At 35.8% G+C, this 27,290-nt stretch overlaps 1 protein-coding gene across 10 annotated transcripts in view; it reads right to left on the minus strand.

Annotated features, from left to right (window-relative positions):
- LOC117343834 (5'-AMP-activated protein kinase subunit gamma-1-like) overlaps positions 1 to 27,290 on the minus strand; it is a 343,598-nt gene that overhangs the window by 63,902 nt on the left and 252,406 nt on the right. For 9 of the 10 annotated variants that reach the window (XR_004536086.1, XM_033906359.1, XM_033906356.1 and 6 more), the window contains 2 exons: positions 6,579 to 7,142; positions 6,307 to 6,337 (listed from right to left, as the gene is read on the minus strand). Coding sequence is in view for 9 of the 10 variants with exons in the window: in XM_033906359.1 (XP_033762250.1) it covers positions 6,307 to 6,337; positions 6,579 to 7,142 (595 nt within the window). In the remaining variant the exon portion in view is untranslated. Of the gene's footprint in view, positions 1 to 6,306; positions 6,338 to 6,578; positions 7,143 to 9,659; positions 10,294 to 27,290 lie in introns of those variants that run through there. The other variant, XM_033906360.1, reaches the window with a different exon arrangement.

Consider the following 27,290-nt stretch of genomic DNA (forward strand, 5'->3'; position numbering starts at 1 on the left):
TGATGATCACAATCCAAGTTTATTGCCTAACTGATGATCACGTTTCCAAACAGTTTTTTTGCCTAACTAATATGATTACAACCCAAACTTTACTGCCTAACTGCAGTCATCAATTTTGTTTTATGTTATGGAACTGTATAATGTGTATCTTTTAAATGTCATAATAGCTAGTAAGTTGTTTACACTGTTGTAAATTCTCCTTTTACATTGATTTCTAGACAGACCCTGCACCTGTATTGGACAATCTTGTTGGTTGTTGCTTGTAAGGCCAATACTAAATCTCTTGGATCAAGCCAACAAAGAATCATAACATTGGAAAACAATGAAATGTGAGATTTTACAAAAATGTCTCGGCCCGACTACTGTACATTTTTCATGACTGCATTCCATCTTATCTGCTCAAATCATCAGAAACATGCACTGTTTGGACATGTAATTATTGAAATTCTGTTCCTTGTGGACGAGCAAGTTATTGCTAAAGGTTGTATGGCAATGTCTGAGCCAAATGGATAACTATAAGCTCCATAATAATTCCGGAGTAAGTACTGGAAAGTCGGCCACCTCGTTACAATGTACAAGGAACACCGAACAGTGAGTTGACACAAGTATAGTGTACATATTCTAGTATTGATGAATAATGGATGCTGTTCTATGAATGACAATGTTCAATCAGTAATCCGTGAATAATGAAGTGGAAAATGGATTCATGCTTAATGATCGTTTTGCTTTTTACAGAAGAATGTTTGCCCTAGTAAATGGGATTCTCTACATCACATTCTAACTGAACGTAAATGTTTGCTCGTACTGCAAGATCACTATAAGCACATATGTATACACACATATGAAACAATATAACGAGGGGAAAATGTAATTAGAAATAAAAAACAGGAAGTAAGCCTACAACTAATAGCCAAACCATACTACAAAGCCAGCAGATTGATCAGGGTCTTTATACAGCTCAACACAATTACAGGAAAAACAGAATACCACAAAAACGTTTCTGTGAAACTGATTTGTTTTTAGTTGATCTGATGTTAAGTACAATGTGGACTGGTTTCAACGGCTGCCAAATCAATTATATATTGAAGGTCAAAGGTCACAGTTGTCTAATAGGAAACCTCAGGCTAATGGCTAGAAGATTAAGGAGTGCATGGTTAAAAACTGTGGTATACTGCAAAATGAATTTACCACAGAAATTGACGGATGCTCACTTCCGAGACACATTTACACCACGGATATTGTTTGAATATGTTATATATCACTGATCAAAATTTATAGATATAAAACAGGAAGTCATAAAACAGACAGTAACTCAACAACGATTAGAAACAACATCATGCTTTGGTTTATTTGTTTTGGTTTGTTTTTGTTTAATGTCCTATTAACAGCCAGGGTCATTTAAGGACGTCCCAGGTTTTGGAGGTGGAGGAAAGCCGGAGTACCCGGAGAAAAACCACCGGCCTACGGTCAGTACCTGGCAACTGTCCCACGTAGGTTTCAAACTTGCAACCCAGAGGTGGAGGGCTAGTGTTAAAGTGTCGGGACACCTTGACCACTAGGCCCCAGCGGCCCCCAAAACATTCATTAATAACACCAGACAATGACACCGCCCCCGCCCCCGCCCCCACCCTCACTACAATACTGACCTAATAAAAAGTTCTTACAGTAGACAGTAGTACAGGTAGAAGGCAGAGATGACATTTTAACACCTGTTCTCCTGACAATAAATTCTTTGATACCTGTATGATGCTCCCCAGAAATCAATGATGTTACTATGTGTCACAAACAGATCAAGTCTCATTACAGCAGCAAAGCGCAATACACTACCAACACTGATGGAAGAACCGTATAGACAAATTAACCAAGCTCTGTTTGTAGAGGAAAAGCTCACGCAGAAACAGAAGAGGAGAAGTCTTCGTGAGAGGGGCACATACACGCAAACCAAATATATTAACCGATAAATTCTAACAAATCTATCCTTGTAAAATGAAGAGCATCATGTCTGTCGCATCAATCTACTACAGTATTGGAATTGAATCCAATCATACAATCGGTTTAGTTTTGTCAAGAAGGATTTAGTGGGGAGGGTTATTGCATAAAATAAAACATTTGTGGTATGAAGATCAATATAAGATTATTATAATTTCTTTCATCTATAGGTATTATCTAAGCTAAAAAGAAACTAAACAATCGCATATATAACCCTGTGTATCAACAGCTTGTCTCAACCGTATTGTGTATATTCTGATATATACATTCCTAAATACTTTGTCCCATTGTGCATATATATGACACATAGCTTTCTATAAAAAACACATGTTAATTTGTTATATAAGAAAGATGACAAAATACATAAATCCTGGCACAGTAAACTGAATATGCTACAGATATTATACTGGTATCCTGTAGCAGATAAAAACCATTAATGTGTGGACACATACAATACTGCTGATAACTTGTACCATGGTTTGTCACAGACAAATTGTACAATAGTTTGTCACAGACAAATTGTACAATAGTTTGTCGCACGGACAAATTGTACAATGGCTTGTCACACAGACAAATTGTACAATGGATTATTTTAATTGTCACACAGACAAATTGTGCAATGATTTGTCATACAGACAAATTGTACAATGGTTTGTCACACAGACAAATTGTACAATGGTTTATCACACAGACAAATTGTACAATCATGGTTTGTCACACAAGCAAATTGTACAATGGTTTATTTTAAATGTCACACAGACAAATTTTACAATGATTTGTCACACAGGCAAATTGTACAATGGTTTGTCACACAGACAAATTTGACAATGGTTTGTCACAGACAAATTGTACAATGGTTTGTCACACAGACAAATTGTACCATGGTTTGTCACACAGGCAAATTGTACAATGGTTTGTCACAGACAAATTGTACAATGGTTTGTCACACAGACAAATTGTACAATGGTTTGTCACACAGGCAAATTGTACAATGGTTTGTCACACAGACAAATTGCAGAATGATTTGTCACACAGACAAATTGTACAATGGTTTGTCACACAGACAAATTGAACAATGATTTGTCACACAGACAAATTGTGCAATGGTTTGACACAAATGTTCATGGTATGTTACTGACAAATTTTACATGGTTACCAAATAGACAAAAAAGTACATGGTTTGTAAATTAGACAAATGTTCATAGCTTATCACAGACAAATTTCCATGGTTTGAATTGTTTCATAGAGATATTATGCAGTACAAATTGTACATTGTAATAAATACAAATTGTACATTGTTTGTCATACAGACAAACTGTACATTGTTTGTCATACAGACAAACTGTACATCATTTGTCAGACAAGTTGTAGCACATAATTTATCAAACACACACACAGGAATGTGTATACAGAAATGTACCCCGTTTTCTCTTCATCAATAACCCCATTATACAGCTATACCTCGATACACATGAACAGTCATATATAGATTTATATCTACATAATTATCTACAAGCACACATGTGTACATATATTACAAAGACGTATGTCAATGTAAACATACTGACCTGACTCAACTCCATCTACCATTGAAATTTCACTTGTTTTACTGGTGCTTTTCTCCATTTTTGTACGAGCAGTCGGCTTCTTTGATCGAGCCCCTATTGTAGATTTCTCCGCCCCCAGTGTGAATGAATGTTCAGGTTTTAAATTGAAAAACACTCCCAAATCACCAGTGGTAACGATCCAATAGATGGAGAATTTGTTTTTTTATTTACAACGCAAACAGAAGGAAGTGAGCTGGGAACACCATTCTAAAAATAGATTCTCCAATGATGCAAGGCAGACCGTACACATCTCCAAATTTCCTACAAACACCGAATCACCCACAATTCACATTCCACTTCCTGTTTTGGTTGTGAATATAATCTATATATGTATAGAATTCCAAAATGATGCAAGGATATCAAGCCACACCTTATTGTAATCACACCAGTCTAGAATTATGACACATTTGACTTAGTTGCCATGGAAATGACAGAGATTTCAGATCCTTGCCACTGACAATACCAGGATGTGATATATATATACAAGAGTATTTCCCCAGTCACAGTTGACTGGTATGCCTTCGGCTGACAGTTCTAACCAAGGGTCAACACAAAACTGATCAATACATTAAGTCGGTACATTATGTGTAGGAGCTCAATATACACTATGTGTAGGAGCTCAATATACACTAAGCAACAGGTTTTCACGTGAGTAATAGTCTAACGCATGACACAGGTCTAGTGTTGTTGGTGGTGAAAATTGTCTGGTTTGTGACAGATAGCACGTGCCATATGATGGTCGCAACTGATATATTGCGTAATAACAGCGGACATATGTAATTAGTTTTTGGTTCTAATATTTTGAGGACCACTGTTAAGTGATACATCTGAGCATCTCTTTAGCACCAGCACAGAAATTTATTACTTCACTGAAGGAAAGGATAAGATTTAACATTGTTTTATACAATGAGCTAGCTCATTTCATGTGTGGCTTTAGCTGCTAACTATACAACTAGCGGACTTCACTGATTTATGATTTACATAAATGAAGAAATCTTGAAGTTGTAGGATCTATGATATTCATGTGAAAAACAGGGCTTTTAGGTTTATTTTATCCCATACTGGTCAATGGCGTGGCACTTGTCATGAGTGCTTTGGTTTGGTTTAGTTTAACGTCCTATTAACAGCCAGGGTCATTTAAGGACGTAGGTGTATATAAGCCGGAGTACCCGGAGACGGAGTACCCGGAGAGGGAGTACCCGAGACGGAGTACCCGGAGAGGGAGTACCCGGAGAGGGAGTACCCGGAGAGGGAGTACCCGAGACGGAGTACCCGGAGAGGGAGTACCCGGAGAGGGAGTACCCGGAGACGGAGTACCCGGAGACGGAGTACCGGAGACGGAGTACCCGGAGAGGGAGTACCCGGAGAGGGAGTACCCGAGACGGAGTACCCGGAGAGGGAGTACCCGGAGACGGAGTACCCGGAGAGGGAGTACCCGGAGACGGAGTACCCGGAGAGGGAGTACCCGAGACGGAATACCCGGAGAGGGAGTACCCGGAGACGGAGTACCCGGAGAGGGAGTACCGGAGACGGAGTACCCGGAGAGGGAGTACCCGGAGAGGGAGTACCCGGAGAGGGAGTACCCGGAGACGGAGTACCCGAGACGGAGTACCCGGAGACGGAGTACCTGGAGACGGAGTACCCGGAGAGGGAGTACCCGGAGAGGGAGTACCCGGAGACGGAGTACCCGGAGACGGAGTACCCGGAGAAAACCAACAGTCATTACCAGATAAATGCCCCACATGGGTTTTAAACTCGTAACACAGAGGTGGAGGGCTAGTGATCAAGTGTCGGTTAACCACTAGGCCACCGCAGCATATCTTATAGGGCAACAACATAAAGGTGAAGATACCTTACATGGTTTTGTTTTCACAATCGTAATTGTAATTAAGGATATAGATTGATTTTCTGCCAAACTCATTGAAAATTACCTACCAATTTTCAACATACAAAATCGTAGTTTATGCAATATTGAAGGTAAAAATTTCATGCATTTTTTATTAACACATTATATACCTATGTAAATTAAACAGACAACTATGTTTTCATGAAGAAATATCATAGATTCTATGTATTTAGGGTTGTTATCTACATTTCTTCACAAAATAATATGTATACTTTTCTGAAAATTTTTTGGGGAAAAAATTCATCAACATTTTTAGTGATACCAGAAAGAGACCCATTTGAATAGAAAACCTATTAAATCTTTCTGTGAAAGAATGAAGCCTTATATGATACCGAAAATCTCTAAACGGACACAAATCTTGGAGACAAATCTCCAATGCCTCCTAGAGGCTGTACAATCTGAAATTTCTTTCCCCAAAGGAATTGAGATTTCTCAGCTTTCAATACACAGTCTGGTTGACTATCTTTCTAGAAATTATATTAAGCTAGCACACAAATGAATTGTATATTAGGTTCTGTCTCTCAGGGCAATGACATGACTGAATTTCCACCTCGGAGCCAAGGCTGAGGCACATTTATCATCCTCACACCAAATATTATGTACAATCTAGAAGAAAAAGTCATTAAATGACAAAACCTACTGACGATTCTGTGAAATATCCTGACCTGAAAATAAAGTCCTAAACTAAATTAAAAAAAAATTCATCAAAGCTAGTCAGGGCACATCTGAGAGTTCATTCTTATCAATGTAAATGTAGAATATTTATGGTAAAAGAGTTTATAATGATGACAGTGGTGTACTTACGTAAAGGTGAACTAGGCGGGCTTATACTACTCTGAAACACACAGGTGAAAAATCACATGGCAGAATAAAAATTAACAGTCTAAGGGAGATAACTTCTGAAACATGTTCTGAATTCCTCACAAAAATAAAATTTCACTGACAAAATGAAGTTGAATATATATATATTTTTATGTTAATTATCTCTGATCTCAAATGCAAGAAGACATTATCAAATATTGCAAATTACTCGCATGTTTTTTTAAAAAAAAAAAGGAAAAGAAAAAAAATCTTACCTGGTGGACTAGCTGTCTCCTTGGGGGTTTTGTTTTAGAATCTGAATTTGAACGTGCACGATATCTATTCAACACAAAATCAGCTGGACTCGAGGCGTGCCGAGTCCGACCGTCATTTAGAGGAACCATCAATTGGTTCTCAAGAATCTGCCCCATGGGCGTACTGGCCCCCTGGGGTTTAGGTCCATGGTCATTCATCCGTGCATTCATTAATGAATCCCGTAACTGTGATTCATCCATAGAATGGTCCATCTTATTTGCCGCTGAGGTAGCACTGTGCTTTTTCCCTGGTTTCTTAACACCTGATAAATCCGACTTAGAACGAGGTCTAAACTGATCAAAGAAATTTTTTACTTTTGATGAAGCACTATGACTCCCAGAGGGCGAGCTCCCTTTACTTTCCTTGAAGTCGTCTCCTGATTTATTCCGCTGCCGGGCTTTCCCTGAGAAGAGGCCTCTGAGGCCTGTTGAGCCTGCCCGTGGACGAAATTCACCATCGGGAAAATCATTTGCCACATCCCGCACATCCGGCTCCAGGAGAGGCATCGCGAAAGCACTTAAATCCTGAAAATACAAAAATACAAGATTTCCGTGAACATTTCATTAAGCTTTTAATTAACCTTTACAAAACACGGTCAAGTAGCTTTTACCCTGCCATTTATAATAGCAGATTCATGAAGATAGAACATGAGTTTACATTTAACACATATAACTGAAATTTCTCTACAAAAACAGACTTTTTTTATTTCTGTGTGTGGCATTTTATATTTTTCATTATGGTTTTTGCTTTCTCTTTGCCCTGGAAAGCCTCATATGATGCACTACTTCTCGATCTCAGATAAATACCAAACATTCTAGAAAATAGAGTGAATTATGGAACGATAATACCCAACCAAGGCCATGTTTTCTAACTTTTAATGTGGGTGGGAGTGAAAATGGTTAAGTGTAATTACACCACTCGTTTACCATCTGTAGAGCCTCAAACAATGACCTTAGCAAGTATAAACCTTACCCATTAACAAGCAGTATCTTTTTGAAACATGGTCTTTTTGTAGTAGCTGGTGGCTACCACAATGAAAAATTATATGGGAGATACCTGAAACACGTTATTGGGCTATTTGGGTAAAGTGTCTCATTCAGGGACCACATGCAGTCTCGATGGCACAGCAAAATCTGTGATATCAGTTTCTGAGATTCGTAAACTGCTCTGAATGATGATCGGACTAAATACTTAAGTTTGCCACCTGAGATTGCATTTTCAGTCCCATACTCTTATATACTGACAGAGATATGATGCACATTAACATAATTGCTTATTTCAATAATTTTGGTCATAAAATCATGAAATCATTATAGAGCTAATGTACAGTTTATAAACAACATTGATCTTGGGTAGTTACTAATACATTAAAATCAGGAGCAATATATTGCTTGTTTGTTTGTTTTTGGCAACTGCCCCTCGGCCACCATGGCCCCAGCAATATTGCATACAAAACAGTGTATTGAAGCAACAATATAATTAAATAATTAAATAGCTGCATCCCCAGTCCTTTTTCATTAACATAATTAAATACCTTAGATAAAATGAAAACATCATTAAGCTGGTGATAAACAATACTGATGATATCGGGAGTCCTATGTCAAGATCAAATTCACATTTAGAAATCATTTGCATGTGGGCAGTTCTCAGGTCGAAAGACTCCATATCATACCTTCAACTGTGAACACATATTTAAAACAAGCCAGCAGATGACACATTTTAAAGTTGTTTTGAAGCTAGCTGGCACCAGCGATTTTCAGATATCCCATTATTTTTCAAAATATTATATAGGTGATGATGTATTTTGAATCTGTTGAATAGATAATTTGTTGACGTTGACTTGTCAAATTCGTAACAGAGCTGTCAAAAAACTGTCGGGACACAAAATCATTTAAGATCATTTAAGACAATGATTGATGTTGTTCTATGTTACTGCGGTAGTTCATAATGCTGATGTTGCATATATTGTGATGCAAACGTCTGAATGATCATGATTTATAAGTACAAGCAACTAGAATAATTCGGTGATAGGCCATCAATATTTATAGCTGGCATTTCGGTGGCAGTAGTCACATTCACTTGGTGTTTTGATAGCAGCATCATGTTTGCTTCATGAATACAACAAAAGGTTGTTTAATTCAGTAACATTTAAATGTATTGGGCACGTGTAGAGTAAAGAAGATCAAGTCACATATATATAGATATATAAGTTGTTTGATGCAGGGGTCGCTGGGGCAAATCACTGGAGTGTATTACACAACTTAAGATTTGGAAAATCAAAAATATACACTCCTAGAATAAATAGAATGACATAGGATTCCAAGTGTAAAAAGGCGGGAATTCCCCAGGTGGGGGTTCCCCTGCGCACTGTAAATATCAGGGTTACTGTCTTCCAAGTACTGGTGAGCTCTTATAAGCTATTAAACCTGTCTAATAACATCATGTTTCAGGTAGCGCAAAACTTTAAACTTTAATTTGATTAAATTTCACTTTATTTGAACTTCAAATGAGCAATTAAGGGGATCGAGTCACTGGTAATAACGTATAGTATAATAATTAGTTGTGCGAGACCTATATATACTCCTACATCAAGGTAGATTATAGTTTTACAGTTTGTGTACAGTGTACACATGTTTTCCAGCTATGAACTGCCAAGTCCTCACATTACATCAGAACTACACTAGACTGAACTGGCATTAATACAAGAATGTAGCTACAGGCCCTTTATGACAGATGAAGAAATAATGAGACTCACTTGAGTCTGTACATCATGCTCAAAGACCTAATCAGCAGGGAAATGGTGTCTGGTCTCTGCATGTTGCTCAACCTGTTGATCCCCCCCCCCCCCCCCCCCCGATTTAAATCTGTAATAACCGTTTAACCTCCATGAAACTGAAGGATACATAATTACATGCTGAACAGGTGCAACCATTATACTTCTGGATCATTCCTCACTTTTCAAAATTTCTTCAAACATAAAAGGTAAAAAAAAAAATCCTCTTTTCCAAAATAATATTCCACATCAATATTTCTTCATTTACCTCTGTTTTTTTGATCGGCGACTGTTTTGAAGTCTGTTCCTGAATCCATGACTTTTCCAGTTGTGATTTCAAGCAATACACATACAAATTGGTCATTTTGACACTTTATCAATCCCTTTAGGTTTACCCGAGTACATCCAACAGCATCAAATATGTTACGTAATCATCTGCTACGCGACAGTAATCCTGCCTTTGAATCAGATGGGAAGCACCACATTCATCTTGGTCCCAAGTTTTGGTAATATCCAGCCGAGTAGCACATTAATCACAAAAACACTGATGTCAAATCTCTGCTCATAGGTAACGTGCAATTCATAATGTTAAACTTTTACCCACGCAAAAACACGTTTTGAGATATCCTGGAATAAAATAGAACGTATTTATCTTCTTTGAGAAACAGATTGCTCCTGTATATTTCTATATCTGTTGTTTTTATACCGAGCTATAGCAACCCTGATATGCCGACCCAAGTGTATCCTCTCAGATTCGTACACCAATGTGACATAGGGTCAATAAAAGTACGAAATTAAATCAAACACACAAATGCAGAATAGACATAATATCAATCTACTAGCCTTTCGTCAGATTTTTTTTCTTCTCCAGAATCGTGTAAAAATACCATTTAATGTGTTACAGAGATGCTTAAATATACATCACAAAAACCTGACATACGACCACGCCAGACCAGCTAGAATATATACTTATCATACCTGCCCCAAAGCCGCAAAACATGTACAACTGGTATCAGTGTGACAAAGGACTTAATCAGAGAAAACATCCTGACTAGGCATTTTGTTTCAGCAATCATAAGCATTAGCTTTCCTGTGAAATTCGTAGAATATTACAATCACAAATAAAGAAAAAATAATTTAATATTCCAGATTCCAATTAAAATTGTAAACAAGAAAATAAACAAAACCATAAGAAGTATTCAGGTCCAAGAAGATAAAAAAAAGCCTGATAAAAAAGCCAATGTTCTTAAAGGATTAGAAATCTTCTTTTCATTTTCCCCAAGAAAACATTCCTTTGATTAAGTACTTGCATTACATGTTTAGTGATTTCTTAATTTTCAGAAGGTTCAAATGAAAAAAAAAATGAAAAAAAAAATGAAAAAAATGAAATTTTTTTTTAGTTTGGTCTAAAGTAATTTTTTTATTTCGACAAGGCAGATATCTAGAATATTACTTATTTATGATAATCAATCTTAAACCTTTCCCAGAGTTTTTTTTCAAATGAACCTGACTATTATTAGAAAGAATTTTTCTTCATAGTAATTGAATGATTAACATAAATCAGATCTGATGCCTCAGTGGAATACCGCACAATTACACCAGGCAGTTACACCCTTAAAAATGACAGCTAAAGGATAAAAAACAATCCACTTATATCTTCCTCAAAAACCGTCTGGCTACCATTCATAACTATATCTTTTGGAAAGCTATTTCAACTGTTACTGTGCCAAGATTCTGTAACACTGGGAGGCAAACCACATTGGAGAGAATCGTATTTAAACTGGAATGAGAACCAACTAGCTGTGTGAATAAACCTCATCATCAAATCCTCCAGGACAACACCAGAAATTTTCCAAAAGATTTATCAACACTTTTCCATCCCTGGTTTGATCATAAATTGTCGCTATATATATACATAGACACAAGGATATAGTGCCAGAAGAGATGATTCCTCACAGAAAACTATGAAGCGAAAGTAGCAATCAGTAAGAAAATATCTCCATGAACAAAAACATTACGATATTGTCCTCCTGGACTATACAAACTGATATCCTTTTCTCTGGGCAAACTGACCATACACACTTACCATCCTCTTAAATACAAATACACAATAATGAGATTAAATAAATTGAAAGTCTACCTCCTAGACAGAAGTTGTTTTAAGATTTTCCACATGATAATTGAATGTTATCCAAATAAACACCGGATGATATTGATACAAAGCTTGTAATCCTCTCCCAAACAACAATCGTGCATTTCCACACGTCAGACTCCACATCAAACTAGTGTAGGTGCGTACAACTGTGTATATAATCCAGCGAAAGTAATATGAGTTAGTTTCATCATCGTTTATGAATACATCAGAGATATTTATAACTGAGACAATGTACAGAAAACAACTACCATGGTACCTAATGTCGTTAACCTGTCCGACACTTGTCCGACAAGTAGTGACCCTGAGGAATTTGACCACTACTTTATCACTCAGGCTTTGACCGGAGGGTGAGAAACCTACATCAGATAATTTCTACACAAAAACAACTTTTCCTGTATGGGTGTGTATCATATATATATATATACAAATGCTGTGCTTTAAACCTACATGATATACTTAGGAACTTGCGTAATATGACTTATTGGAGTAATAAATGACGTCAGCGTTTATGTTGTTATGGAGACGACAACTGTAGAACCTGAATTCCCTAATATCAGCCTCGTCTAGCTCAGTCAGTATTCTTCAAAAACATGTTGTTTTTATGTTTTTTGATACTTCTACAATTAATATGATAAATAAAATATAGACTTATAAATTCAAATTTAGCAGTTTAATGTACTGAACTGATGCAAGTCAAAAATTGGATAAAATTAATTAAATTTTACATTACCTTAGTAACAGTTATGATTTTATTACATGTACATTTTTTATATAAGAAATGAAAATCATGAATCTGAATTATTTTCTCTCTCAAAAATTCACTTAAAAAAAAATATAAAAATTGTCATGTTTTACAAATTACAATTAAAAAAGAAAGGAAAGCATAAATGTTAATGAGTGTGGGTTTTATATAGGGTTAGAACCAAGCCAAATTTTATCTCCTTTTAACTATTTTTAATATTCCTACACATGAAGTAAGTATAGTTTTGAAGATCAAAGCAGCCAGACGCTGGAGCCCTTTATTAGTGAACATTCTATTGATACTGGCTAAACATACAGTATACAAAAGTCTGCTTGATCAATTATGACTTTTATGAAATACACACATTACAAATGGATGTAGACATTATCAACCTCCTAATAACATCATAATTCTGGAGAATTTAAAGAGAATTTTTGAAAAAAAAAAAAAAAAAATCTAACTGTTAATATATAGGCTTTAGATCTTACAATATAAAAAAATATGTATTCATGGAACATCTTTTAACATAACTATATCTTATCTGTTATCAACCAAAGTAATGTTTAAATCTTTTTAAATAATCTTCTAATCTCGAACATGAATTGACAATTAAATTTCAAAAGAAATTCAAACATTTAAAAAAAAAAATTATTTTGGTGTTCTGATGAAAATGTTTCATTTAAATTAAATTTAAGATTTCCTGAAGAATTGATTAAATATTTTCTGTAATACAAACTTCTTCCCTCCACAGTAGAACAATGCATCATAATAAACACTTCCACATGGCCGATGATTATGTAAACATTAGCCAGGATTTCCAACTAATTACTTCATCCGGAGAAACCAAATGTGACAGTTCACCAATATCTTTCAACACTTCCAAAACATGGTTTAACACTTAAAGTGTCCAAAGCAGTGTGTATCGGTTGAAATAATTCCGTCAAAACATGGAAACATGAAACACATCTACTACAAACAGACAGTGTAGCTCATCACAGCTCTGGAGTTGGAGAGAAAACCCCACATGCGAAGCGTTCCATGTGTTTTGGGTTACACAAGAACAAAAACCAACACAGCTGTACTTAAATGGCGCCAATTATCCCAAAATCTGATCCTTAGCACGATAGTTGAACATGATCATCCGGAAAAAAAAACATGCTGAAACTCAGGTATACTCCAGCGTTTTACTACGATAAATTGTCCTGTGCTGGAGTTGAGGAAGGTTCCTGGATTAACATCAAGAGTAAACAGCTCCAAACAAATTAAGAAGAGAGAGATTCTGGCAGAGCAGTGTATGTACCTGATGGATGTCCACAAACTTTAGATTTATTGTCCATCAGGTACACAGAAAGTGAGGTGTAGACAATTTACTATAACATCTCAGAACAGATTCTTATACCAACTGTATTATAATAAGAGGACTACGCTATGGTACAGAGTTTTACAGAGAACTTTCACTGACTACCCTATGGTACAGAGTTTTACAGAGAACTTTCACTGACTACCCTATGGTACAGAGTTTTACAGAGAACTTTCACTGACTACCCTATGGTACAGAGTTTTACAGAGAACTTTCACTGACTACCCTATGGTACAGAGTTTTACAGTGAGGAGAACTTTCACTGATCTGACAGACTTCAGCTACACCTGAAGTGTCTTAAACTACATAACTTGTACCTACTATAAAATATAAGGTCAACTTTCAAACACTCTCGCATTCCTACTCAGAAACCTGTCTATACCAGAACTTTATCTATATCCCAAAGACCTTTCTACTTCAGAAACCTGTCTATACCAGAACTTTATCTATATCCCAAAGACCTTTCTACTCCCGAAACCTGTCTAAACAGAACTATATCTATATCCCAAAGACCTTTCTACTTCAGAAACATGTCAATACCAGAACTTTATCTATATCCCAAAGACCTTTCTACTTCAGAAACCTGTCTAAACAGAACTTTATCTATATCCCAAAGACCTTTCTACTCCAGAAACCTGTCTATACCAGAACTATATATATATCCCAAAGACCTTTCTACTCCCGAAACCTGTCTATACCAGAACTTTATCTATATCCCAAAGACCTTTCTACTCCCGAAACCTGTCTATACCAGAACTATATCTATATCCCAAATACCTTTCTACTCCCGAAACCTGTCTATACCAGAACTTTATCATTATCCCAAAGACCTTTCTACTCCCGAAACCTGTCTATACCAGAACTTTATCTATATCCCAAAGACCTTTCTACTTCAGAAACCTGTCTAAACAGAACTTTATCTATATCCCAAAGACCTTTCTACTCCAGAAACCTGTCTATACCAGAACTATATATATATCCCAAAGACCTTTCTACTCCCGAAACCTGTCTATACCAGAACTTTATCTATATCCCAAAGACCTTTCTACTCCCGAAACCTGTCTATACCAGAACTATATCTATATCCCAAATACCTTTCTACTCCCGAAACCTGTCTATACCAGAACTTTATCATTATCCCAAAGACCTTTCTACTCCCGAAACCTGTCTATACCAGAACTTTATCTATATCCCAAAGACCTTTCTACTTCAGAAACCTGTCTATACCAGAACTTTATCTATACCCCAAAGACCTTTCTACTCCCGAAACCTGTCTATACCAGAACTTTATCTATATCCCAAAAACCTTTCTACTCCAGAAACCTGTCTATACCAGAACTTTATCTATATCCCAAATACCTTTCTACTCCCGAAACCTGTCTATACCAGAACTTTATCTATACCCCAAAGACCTTTCTACTTCAGAAACCTGTCTATACCAGAACTTTATCTATAATCCAAAGACTTTCCTACTTTGGAAACCTGTCTAAACAGAACTTTATCTATATCCCAAAGACCTTTCTATTCCAGAAACCTGTCTATACCAGAACTATATCTATATCCCAAAGACCTTTCTACTTCAGAAACCTGTCTATACCAGAACTTTATCTATATCCCAAATACCTTTCTACTCCCAAAACCTGTCTATACCAGAACTTTATCTATATCCCAAAGACCTTTCTACTCCCGAAACCTGTCTATACCAGAACTTTATCGATACCCCAAAGACCTTTCTACTCCAGAAACCTGGCTAAATCGAATCTTTAACTATACCCAAGAGATATTCCAACTCAGAAACCTGTCTTAACTAGTCCTTCGAATTCATACATATCTACTAGACCTTAAAAATATTCTAAGTGTTCTCCAGAAACCATGCTGTGTTCTGTTTAATACCTGGTAATATGTAGCACTTTGAATGCATGCAGGTATCATGATAAAACTAATCATGCTGAATGCAACACTATGTTACGATGAATTCCATCACTGATACGGTACATCAAGGGTGCTGTTAATTCCGACATCTATATAAACACTCACACTTCTATAACAGCGACATTATCATTACGTCCCACAGTTTGTGTAATCCACAAAATGCCAACAACTCGGTAACAACACCTGAAGAACCTCTAGTTCAATTTTACGTTTCTGTAATCTTACAAGCCTATCCAATGTTTGACTTGGCTCGACTTCTTGGTATATATTTTTAACTCACAAAAGTACTAATCTGTTAATTCAACATTGAAAACCTGAAGCTGACATGTTTCACAATATTTTTTCGAGATGTCAAGCACCATCATCATTGAATCTATACTGAAGAACCCCTTGAAAGCACCAGGATTGTGCAGGATAAATGCTGTCCTCTGATAATTCGGTAACTCTGCCGTTAATACACAATTGCACAACACCATGTATTTATTATATACAACATGACAGTCCTGTGTGTATAGAGAAACAGCGAATTTGACCTTGACTTTTGATAACAAGATTACATCAATGCACCAGAAAGAATTAACTCATATGTATATATATATATAAACTGTACATAGAAAAGGCCTTGACCTTTGACAACATAATCACCTCAATGTGTCAATCAACTAGTGTGTACAACACACAATATGTAAACTGTCATATGGAAATGACCTTGACCTGTATGACCTTGAGGAATATCGTGTTGTTGTCTGTATAGGAGCGACAGTAGATATGATAATGGTTACATGTCTGACATGTTACACCTGTAAACTGTTATATGACAAACTCAATAAAATAGGACTTATCTTAGAGTTATCTGCCCTTGTCAAATAACGGTAACAAGAATATGTACATTATAAAGCATACCATAGGGCTTCATGTTGATAAACAATATTGTCATCCCCCAATTTATACATTGTGACTGGCAATATCATCTTTCTTTTCTCTATATATTTTTCAGAAAAGGTGAAAGGAGAAAAATTTATGAAACAAGAATCATGGATATGCTATTAGAAACAAATAAAAAAAAACTGCTTTAGATAATGTATAATACAATTTTGACCGAATCTTGAAGATATGGTGTAAGGATAGGAATCTATCCTATATAAAACGAAATCAGGAATGGGTTAAAAATGTTTAAAAAATTTTTTATCAGAATTTTAGTACAAGACATTTATTCTTAATTAAATAATTACACATGACTAATCTCACTGACCACGGATTATTTTTAAGTGCTCTCGATCCTCCTTAGCCTGAAAACAGTATTATCAACTTAAAAAGACTTGTATCAAGGTCAACAAAATAACGTTCAATAAACATCCTGGGTATTTGTAAAAGAAAAAAATATATGTCCCATACGTCCCCTGCTAAAAATGGTAAGTGACTTTAACCTTGACCAAATTTAAATACCATAAATAACCTTGATCTCTGTATTAGAGTCCTTGATCATTGTATGAAATTTGATCAAAATCGTTCAAGGATTTGGTTTGTTTTTGTTTAACGTCCTTATAATTAACAGCCAGGGTCATTCAAGGACGTGCCAGGTTTTAGAGGCGGAGGAAAGCCGGAGTATCCGGAGAAAACTACCAGTCTATGGTCAGTACCTGGCAACTGCCCCACGTAGGTTTCAAACTCGAAACCCAGTGGTGGAGGGCTAGTGTTAAAGTGTCGGGCAACCTTAACCACTCGGCCACCGCGGCCCCTAGTTCAAGGAATGAAGCCCCGTACAGCACAGACAAACCTTTGATCGGCATAATGTATAATATACATAATACTTATGTAGGTAGTAGGTATAAGAGCAAAGGCGAAGAAACCTATCATAGTCCCCCGCCCCCTATATTCAATCGACTGATAAGCAGAACCAACAATGATGGTAGGTTTTAGTCATTTTCTTTTGAATTGGTTATAAACTGGTGTCCACGGGAATACAGGCAAACCAATAAATCCTATCGCTTTGAAACCTTTCCAAGACACCGGTAAACAAGTAGTTATTATTTTATGTGCACAGCTATAAGCATTGCCAAATAATGGCCAGAAAATATTAGAACAAACAAAATCAGCAGGGATTGTATTCATAAAAACATTAACAACCTACAATGTTCAACCTACGACACCAGCACTTTAAGACCATGATTTCGGTGCATTGCACAGTTACCGTATTCATCCAGCAATAAGCCCTTGCCTGGTAATAACCCTATCCATGTCTACTGAAGCTAGATAAAAACAGTACCAAATGTGTTTCATTGTTCTGCAAGTACCCCACCCTCGTCTTCGAGTCGGAGTTAATAGGTAGCCCCCCTCAGCTTATGGCGGGACAAATAAACAAACATATAGAGATTCATATGTCCAAACACCAGAACAGCTTCAACCTAGCTGATGGTCCATGTGTTTGAAATGAATTATAAGTCGTTACTCTATAATTCCATCCTTCATTATAGCCTAGTTAGGGGCCGCGGTGGCCGAGTGGTTAAGGTGTCCCGATACTTTAACACTAGCCCTCCACCTCTGGGTTGCGAGTTCGAAACCTAAGTGGGGCAGTTGCCAGGTACTGAACGTAGGCCGGTGGTTTTTCTCTGGGTACTCCGGCTTTCCTCCACCTCCAAAACCTGGCACGTCCTTAAATGACCCTGGCTGTTAATAGGACGTTAAACAAAAACAAACAAAAAACAAACAAAGCCTAGTTTGACAACCTTGCCTCAGGTAAAAAAGTTGTAAGACAGCAACACCTTTTTTATCTTCATCATACCTGTAATCACTTAAAACAGCAATCTGATGTCAGCCAATTACATTTTGTATGACATAAAAAACATCCCCTAATTCCTTGATGTTTGATCTAGAGGATCACTCTCTTCCACCAATAAAGACGCAGCCATTGCAGAATTATTGTGATACATACAAGATTTCCCCACATAATTATTAGCTTTTTTGTTATTTCTTAACTTTACTTATTTTTGAAATACTTTGAACTTCAAATTATCATTATTTTCAACTCTTTGAATCAAACTGCTTAAATTGGCACCATATAAAATTTACAAAATATTATCCCTTTGCATCCCAGATTAGTTTTAATCTGAATATATTTCATACGTGTTTACAGGTAATTACACAACTACATTTACAACAAATGAACTCCTGTTCTGGTAATGATCTGGTTGATTGAGATATCCAGGTAGAGTAAATCTTAGGATAACTCTATTTTGATGGTCCTATAATCCTCAAGGATCTGGTTGATTTAGATATCCAGGTAGAGTAAATCTTAGGATAACTCTATTTTGATGGTCCTATAATCCTCAAAGCACTATTAAATGGTACATTCGCTTATTTAAACAAACAAATCCTTTCTCGGAAAATCCACAACATCCCACACAAACTACATGTCAAATCACAGAACATTAACTCCTATTTTACCATCCTCGGACTCATTAACATATTACTCTTAATTAATATGCGCATAAATTACATATTCTGTTTTATAATATAATTGTTCATCATCACGATTTGTTCTACATTTCACCTTGTACAAAATAAGGTCGTCTATACAGTGATTGAGAATTGACTATGCCATAATCACTCAAAAAAAGACAGCTACCATATCAAATCATAGTCTTCCAGACTGAAAAATTACCACATCCATTAATGACTGAAAAATTACCATATATCCATTAATGACTGAAAAACTACCACATCCATTAAAACAAACATGTTTTGATGAAATATTATGCACATGGCAAAGTTATAATTACTAAAATCAACTATATACTTCGTTTTACGATGCAATGATGTTGTTTTGACAGATCTTTTTAAACATGACATCAGAAAATAATGGAAAAAAATATATTTCCATATTTGACAAATTACATAAAAGATTTTTATAGTTTGTCGACTCCTGACTATCTGGATTAGTTTCCGTCATGATGATTAATTAATTAGTCCTTGTGTCTCGGGTTGTTTGTGTGATGCAAATACCTTCCAAATTAAGGTATATTTGTGTGGTTTCTTTTTCTTTCTTTTTTTCATATTACTGATCATTACTGATCCTCACCATCGACCAATTTTACTGCTTTTGGAAACTTTGGGGGATATTAGCAACCAGCAAGAGAACTTTTGTTACCAGACATAAGACACATGTTTAACATTAACTTTAGAAAGTCCCCAATGATCCAGATCCCACTATCTAACCCCTTCAAAGAACCAACAGCTACTATGAACATATTTCTGGGGTATATTGGGGGCACGGTATAGCTCAATCAGTTATAGAGTTGGCCTATACCGCCTCAGGTGAAGATTCTAGGTGAGTGGTTCAACACTTTACTTTACATTGTTCTGGATGGCAAGTGACAGCTGGCCTCCTGTAAGTCGTTCAGTGAGCTAGCCAACAGCTACTACAATGATAACCTGCCTCAAATGACCCAGCTGCTCATGGGGTGATAAAGCAAACAAACAAACACACATATTTCTGGACAGGGAAATATAAGACATATAATTAAAAGTTTACCTTCCTATTTTTGGAAAACTTAAGATAATTTGGAAAACTTAAGATAATTAAGAAATATCTGTCTTTCAGTTTTTCTTGAAGTCCCTGAAGATAATATAACTTCTTACATCTAAAAAGTTTCATATTGTGAAATAAGGAGCAAACTTCTTGACATTAACACCCAATAAACAGTTGTTAGGATAAAACAATAGAGTCTCCGATTAACTCAAACAATGGATTTTATTCTGTATTGTTTTACATCTATTCCATAGGTACTCCTACGTTCCTCAGTATTGCTTGATTAGTTGTGTCACCACACCTGTCAGCATTTTACCTGTATGACGTACATTAGATGACAATAACATCTTACATTCATACTTTCCTACTTTATCACTCTTACCATATATATATACATCATACTACAAGTAGTAAGAACTAAGCCTTATTAGATGCAATAGTTAAGTTTGGTCAGCTATCAAACTTGATAATAGCCGCTATAAAAAGGGTTAAATTCATTAAAATACTTCAGAATGCAGGTGACCATTAAGGCCTCTTGTTTTTTTTTGTTTTTTTTTATTACTTTGAAAGAAAAAATAAATGTTTGGTCAGTCATATTGCAGGGCAATGAATGAAATTTTTCTTCTCTGTATAAATAATCATTGACTAATAGAGCAATCACTATTTGTCAGGTGCAGGCCTCAGTGTCATCCCTGGTGAGTACACTGCACCCACGTCATAATCAACATTTATGGTCGCATTTAAAGGGTGAGGAAATGTTGAGCAAAAATTGATGATTGATGGGATGGTTCAATCATTTTACCAAAATTATCAAATCCTTTTATCATATCTACTAAATAAAGTGTCTATAAGGTAATGTGAACATTCAGTTTACAACTTAGTAAACAAGGCTTTGTGGAGACAGCCTGCTTTATATCATAGGTTTTCATGCTTATATAGTATCAAAAGTATTTGACAAATAAATATTTCAAGAATATTTCATTTAAAATGTCATGAAATTTCTGTCATAACACTTCACTTGGGACTTTAAAAAACAATACCAACTATTTATTTTACATTTCAAAAATCAGAAACAATACTGATAATTTATTTTACAATTCAAAAGTCAGAACAATTAATCTATGGTGGATGTATGATGGGTTAAGATATGCTAGATATTTAAAAGGCTATTACTCTTAAAAAAGGAACATTTTTATCATAGTTTCATTATCAGAACTGTACAGGAATAAGTCAATATTCAAGGGCTATAATTCTAAATATGGATGGAGACAAGGGCCATAACTCTTTGTAAAAATAACAACAAAGACAAGGGTTATAAGAGACTCTTAAAATACAATGAAGACAAGGGCAATAACTCTACACATTGATGAAGACAAGGGCATTAACTCTAAATATCAAACTGAGACAAGGGCCAAACTCTAAATATCAAATTGAGACAAAGACCAGCAAATTTGTGAACAGACAGAAAATAGACTAATTGAAACAGAGAATCAAAAAGTGTTTTGCATATATTCATGCAGCAAGCTTTCTACTGGTTGACCTCGAATGAGCTTAATGCATGCAGTGAAGATGTTTGTATATGTTTGTACTGCTAAAGACTGTAATTAATACAGTTGTGACCACACGGTGTTTACAGTATTCTCAAGGTTATACCCACTCTCCTTAAGTGTCATTAAGACAATGACATGATATACAGATCTAGCACCGGTATATTGTTTTTGTTATTGTTTCAACTCTGAAGGTTACAATGATAATGTTATGCTGACAATAAATGTTTAATTTTTAGTCTGAGACGCCAGTGAAGGTAGTTTTTGACATGTCAATCATCATATTTATTCTTTTTAAAGGTTCAGGGGCCAATAAATAACTTTTGACATAAATTCAGGGGGTGGGGGTTATCTAAGGACAATTAAAGTCCACTTGTTTGTGATTCTACTCAACAGTAGGAGGTACAGGGCTTATGACTAGGCATGGGGTTATTACCACGAGTAAATCGAGTATGACTTTACCGATTTCATATTTAGTGTGCAAAATGGAGGGCTTATATTGTCTTTCAGAAAAATACGAAGTCAGATCTTTAAAAGTTTTGTCTCTTGCTTTAAAATTCAGACATGTACCTTTTTTTACCTTCTACAGTCATGACAAACCACCAAACATATTTATACCTTAACAAAACAAAATTTTGGTGGCAGTCTAGGCCTTTAACTCTTTACCACGCGTAAGCGCCATCTGACGCCCTATCTTTATTTCCGCGTAAGCGCCGTCCGACTCCATAGCTTCGTTTCCTCAGAAGCGCTCGCGAACGCCATGTCGGGATTTCCTCAGAAGCGTCTCAGAGCGACATGCTATTTTAAGAGTGTGTTGCTGGGGCCCCAAAATTGCGTCACTGTCAAAACTGTGTGAGACGTGTTGCATGCTGATTGGTCAATAAAATTAGAACGCTGACACGTCACTGAAACGTGCTGTTAGTCTTATTTTCTACCGAAAACAAAAGTAAACCGAATGTGAAAGAAAATGGCGACGCAGAGTATTCTGGACGATGTATTTAACTCGGACATCGATGAATTCGAAGGATTTTCGGATGATAATGATTCTGAAGATGATGATAGGGAATCGGACGTCGAAATTCTGAATCAATACAGTTCAGACGAGGAATCAGGCGGAGAATCGGACAGTGATGAGCCGACTATCTTCAACGACGACGAGTGGTACAGTGATTTGCATGATGTTATTGTGTGGCCGTTTACACAATCTACAGGCCCCGTTTTGCCACAAAATTTTTGACAAAGATACAGCGACGGCTAAAGATTAATTTGATCTTTTGTTTAAGCCGGTGTCATGCATAATATGTACCTCCTGCATAATAAGTATCCGGATACTTTTTATTCTGCATAAAAAGTACCCGGATACTTTTTATACCCCTACCAAAACGTACCCCCCTTGCATAAAAAGTACCCCCCTACCAAAAATCTTTAATTTTGACTTTATCAATCTGAAATTGGGAAGATATGATAAGAGGACCCAAGGGATGTCATTTTCAATGTTTCTCACCCCATCCCACCAAATCCCCACCCCAGGGGCAAAAAAATGAAAAAAAAATTTTTTTGCTTAAACTTCCAAATATGACTAAGGATCAACATAGGAAACCTTCAAATGCATATAAAAGACAATTCGCAAATTCCCCACCCCCCGGATACTTTTTATTCTTCTGCATAAAATGTACCCCCCGGATACTTTTTATTCTCCTGCATAAAAAGTACCCCCCTACCAAAAATCTTTAATTTTGACTTTATCAATCTGAAATTGGGAAGATATGATAAGAGGACCCAAGGGATGTCATTTTCAATGTTTCTCACCCCATCCCACCAAATCCCCACCCCAGGGGCAAAAAAATGAAAAAAAATTTTTTTTGCTTAAACTTCCAAATATGACTAAGGATCAACATAGGAAACCTTCAAATGCATATAAAAGACAATTCGCAAATTCCCCACCCCCCGGATACTTTTTATTCTTCTGCATAAAATGTACCCCCCGGATACTTTTTATTCTCCTGCATAAAAAGTACCCCCCTACCAAAAATCTTTAATTTTGACTTTATCAATCTGAAATTGGGAAGATATGATAAGAGGACCCAAGGGATGTCATTTTCAATGTTTCTCACCCCATCCCACCAAATCCCCACCCCAGGGGCAAAAAAATGAAAAAAATTTTTTTTTGCTTAAACTTCCAAATAGAGGACCCAGGGGATGTCATTTTTAATGTTTCTCACCCAAAAAAAAATGTCCTTTTAAAAGTGTAGTTTTTTGGCTATATATAGTCATCAGTCCTTTTTTGTTTCAAGAGAAATAAATGAAACCTTAATATGTATTAAATTCCACAACATCCCAGGTGTTCTTTATTCTCTTAAAGTAATATAAAAGGTTGTCATGACAGCACTTATTGAAAGAAATTAAATCAATTGTACAGTACCTCTCTGGAGTACCATGGTAATTGCATGTCACACTGGTAATGAGTGACATCAATTAGGGTAGAGATGAGAAGTCTCCCCAGGTAAGGACCTGGGAGTTGACTGGACTGACAGATAGTTGAATCCTATTTACCTATAGATTGATGTACAGTTAAAATGACATGAAGTGCTATTGTCTAAGAGTTGCCGTAAGACAGGGAAGCCATGCATCCATTAACACCTTTACCATGGGAACAGCTAGGGTGGGGATAGGGTGCACGTGGGGATAGGGTGGGGCAGGGGATACAGGTGATCCCCAAGCTATAGGATTATACATTCACTTTCAAACGCACCACTGTGAACACAACATGGATCCAGATGAATATCGAGATATAGTGACATTTCTACAAAGTTCAACTTTGAAGAAGAGAATTTGGCCGTAATTACTAGAATTGTTATTTTTTAAATATCCATGTTCTATTGAATTTTTTTTTATCTTAGAATAAGCATATAATGTTATGATATTTCTGGTTATAATTATAGGCACTATCAGAAATTCTTCATATCCAGAAATTAAAATACTAACAAATATCGATAAATAATGTACATCATTTTTTTTATCTGAATTATAGATGACACATTTAAGATTAATATGAGTCACTATCTGTTTACTCTGAAGTTACAGGTGATAACCATAGCAAGTTAATTTTTCCAAACTTGCTCAAAGATCAAATTTGTAAAAAAAATAAATAAATAAATAACTAAATAAAAAAAAATAATAATTTCTTTTATTTACACTAGGAAAAGTTTAAATAATTTCAGTATATATGAGATATCATGTTATTCTGGAGTAAATGTCATTCTTGATATTCAGTCTTCTTTTTAAAGTACATATTTATTCTCAGTTTTTGAACATGATAAACAATATATATAATGTTCTTATATAGTACTATTGTGCCACACTTTTACTACATTTCCTTTCTTACATGTATAACAGTTGGCGGTATCTAAAACTGATGATTAAAAAATGGCTATAGATTGTTCAATTTTATTTGTTTGCATTTTTTAATATTTATATCAAGTAATAAACTAAATGTATTTACTAGTTTCTAAGCTTAATATCTTTAGAACAATGAAATAAAGGCATTACAAGTTAATACTGTTTCTTTTAATACCTGATGATCAATTCTCGACTCTGTATCAAAGGACTCATATCCATCATTTCAGGTCACAATATCATAGCAATTAATACACTTTGTAAAAAATTTCAACAATAAACTTTAATAACATAACCAGGGTTTAATAAATGTATCAGTTTAATTGATCAGTTTAATTCATTTCAGATATCCTTATGTAAACTCTACAAATCAGTACATCACTAAATTATGTTAAATAGGATACTAGAAACTATGTAAATATAGGAACAATGCTATATATCGTGATCACATTTTAGATATTATGGATATATACATTTGATCTTGTAGATATCAGGCGAGAATAAATCGAGAAGTACATTTATAAACTTGGCATATGGTCCAAATAATAAACAAGCAATGTTAACTTATTTTTTAGTATATTCAGATTTGGCTCCATTAGATAATATATGTGACAAAGAGATAAGTTACAAGTCAGATAGTCCAGAGACCTATTTACTTATAAGTATAAATCTATATGCAGAAAATCCAGAAATAGATAATAAGGACTTATTAATTTTTAGAATCAGCAACTCTTTACTAATTTATTATAAGAATTCAGTGTTAGGTGAATGACTATTGCTTATAATATATATGGCACAGAAAAAAAGAGATGCTGTGGCAGCCAATCTTTCTGAAAATGTAACCACGTTATTCGACATCCCTAAAAGCTCCTATGTACCAATTTAACAAAAACATGAAGACTTAAATCAAAAACACGAAAAGGGCTCTGGCGGCCATCTTTGATTTCCAACCATGAAAAACTAAAATGTGTGCACACACCCGCCTCTAATAAGTATGTCTCTGAATTTTCAGAAGATCCTCCCAGTAGTTTTTTAGGTCACCTGAGACCAAGTCTCAAGTGACCTATTCTAATCCCCTTTTGTCCGTCGTCGTCCGTCGTGCGCCTTCCGTCCGTAAACAATTTATATTTTCGACTTCTTCTCCAAAACCCCTTAACCAAATTCAATGAAATTTTTTTTCGTTTTTTTTGGCCCTGGGGTGGGGATTTGGTGGGATGGGGTGAGAAACATTGAAAATGACATCCCTTGGGTCCTCTTATCATATCTTCCCAGTTTCAGATTGATAAAGTCACAATTTAAAAAAATTTGGTAGGGGGGTACTTTTTATGCAGGAGAATAAAAAGTATCCGGGGGGTACATTTTATGCAGGGGAATAAAATGTATCCGGGGGGTGGGGAAGTTGCGAGATGTTTTTTCTATGCATATGAAGGTTTCTAGTGTCGATTCCAAGTCATATTTGGAAGTTTGAGCAAAAAAAATTTTTTTTCATTTTTTTTGGCCCTGGGGTGGGGATTTGGTGGGATGGGGTGAGAAACATTGAAAATGACATCCCTTGGGTCCTCTTAACATATCTTCCCAATATCAGATTGATAAAGTCAAAATTAAAGATTTTTGGTAGGGGGGTACTTTTTATGCAGGAGAATAAAAAGTATCCGGGGGGTACATTTTATGCAGGGGAATAAAATGTATCCGGGGGGTGGGGAAGTTGCGAGATGTTTTTTCTATGCATATGAAGGTTTCCAGTGTCGATTCCAAGTCATATTTGGAAGTTTGAGCAAAAAAAATTTTTTTCATTTTTTTGGCCCTGGGGTGGGGATTTGGTGAGGTGGGGTGAGAAACATTAAAAATGACATCCCCTGGGTCCTCTTAACATATCTTCCCAATATCAGATTGATAAAGTCAAAATTAAAGATTTTTGGTAGGGGGGGTACTTTTTATGCAGGAGAATAAAAAGTATCCGGGGGGTACATTTTATGCAGGAGAATAAAAAGTATCCGGGGGGTGGGGAAGTTGCGAGATGTTTTTTCTATGCATATGAAGGTTTCTAGTGTCGATTCCAAGTCATATTTGGAAGTTTGAGCAAAAAAAAATTTTTTCATTTTTTTTGGCCCTGGGGTGGGGATTTGGTGAGATGGGGTGAGAAACATTGAAAATGACATCCCTTGGGTCCTCTTAACATATCTTCCCAATATCAGATTGATAAAGTCAAAATTAAAGATTTTTGGTAGGGGGGTACTTT

The sequence above is a fragment of the Pecten maximus genome, chromosome 15 (assembly GCF_902652985.1).
Source record: "Pecten maximus chromosome 15, xPecMax1.1, whole genome shotgun sequence".
NCBI classification, from domain to species: Eukaryota; Metazoa; Mollusca; class Bivalvia; order Pectinida; family Pectinidae; genus Pecten; species Pecten maximus.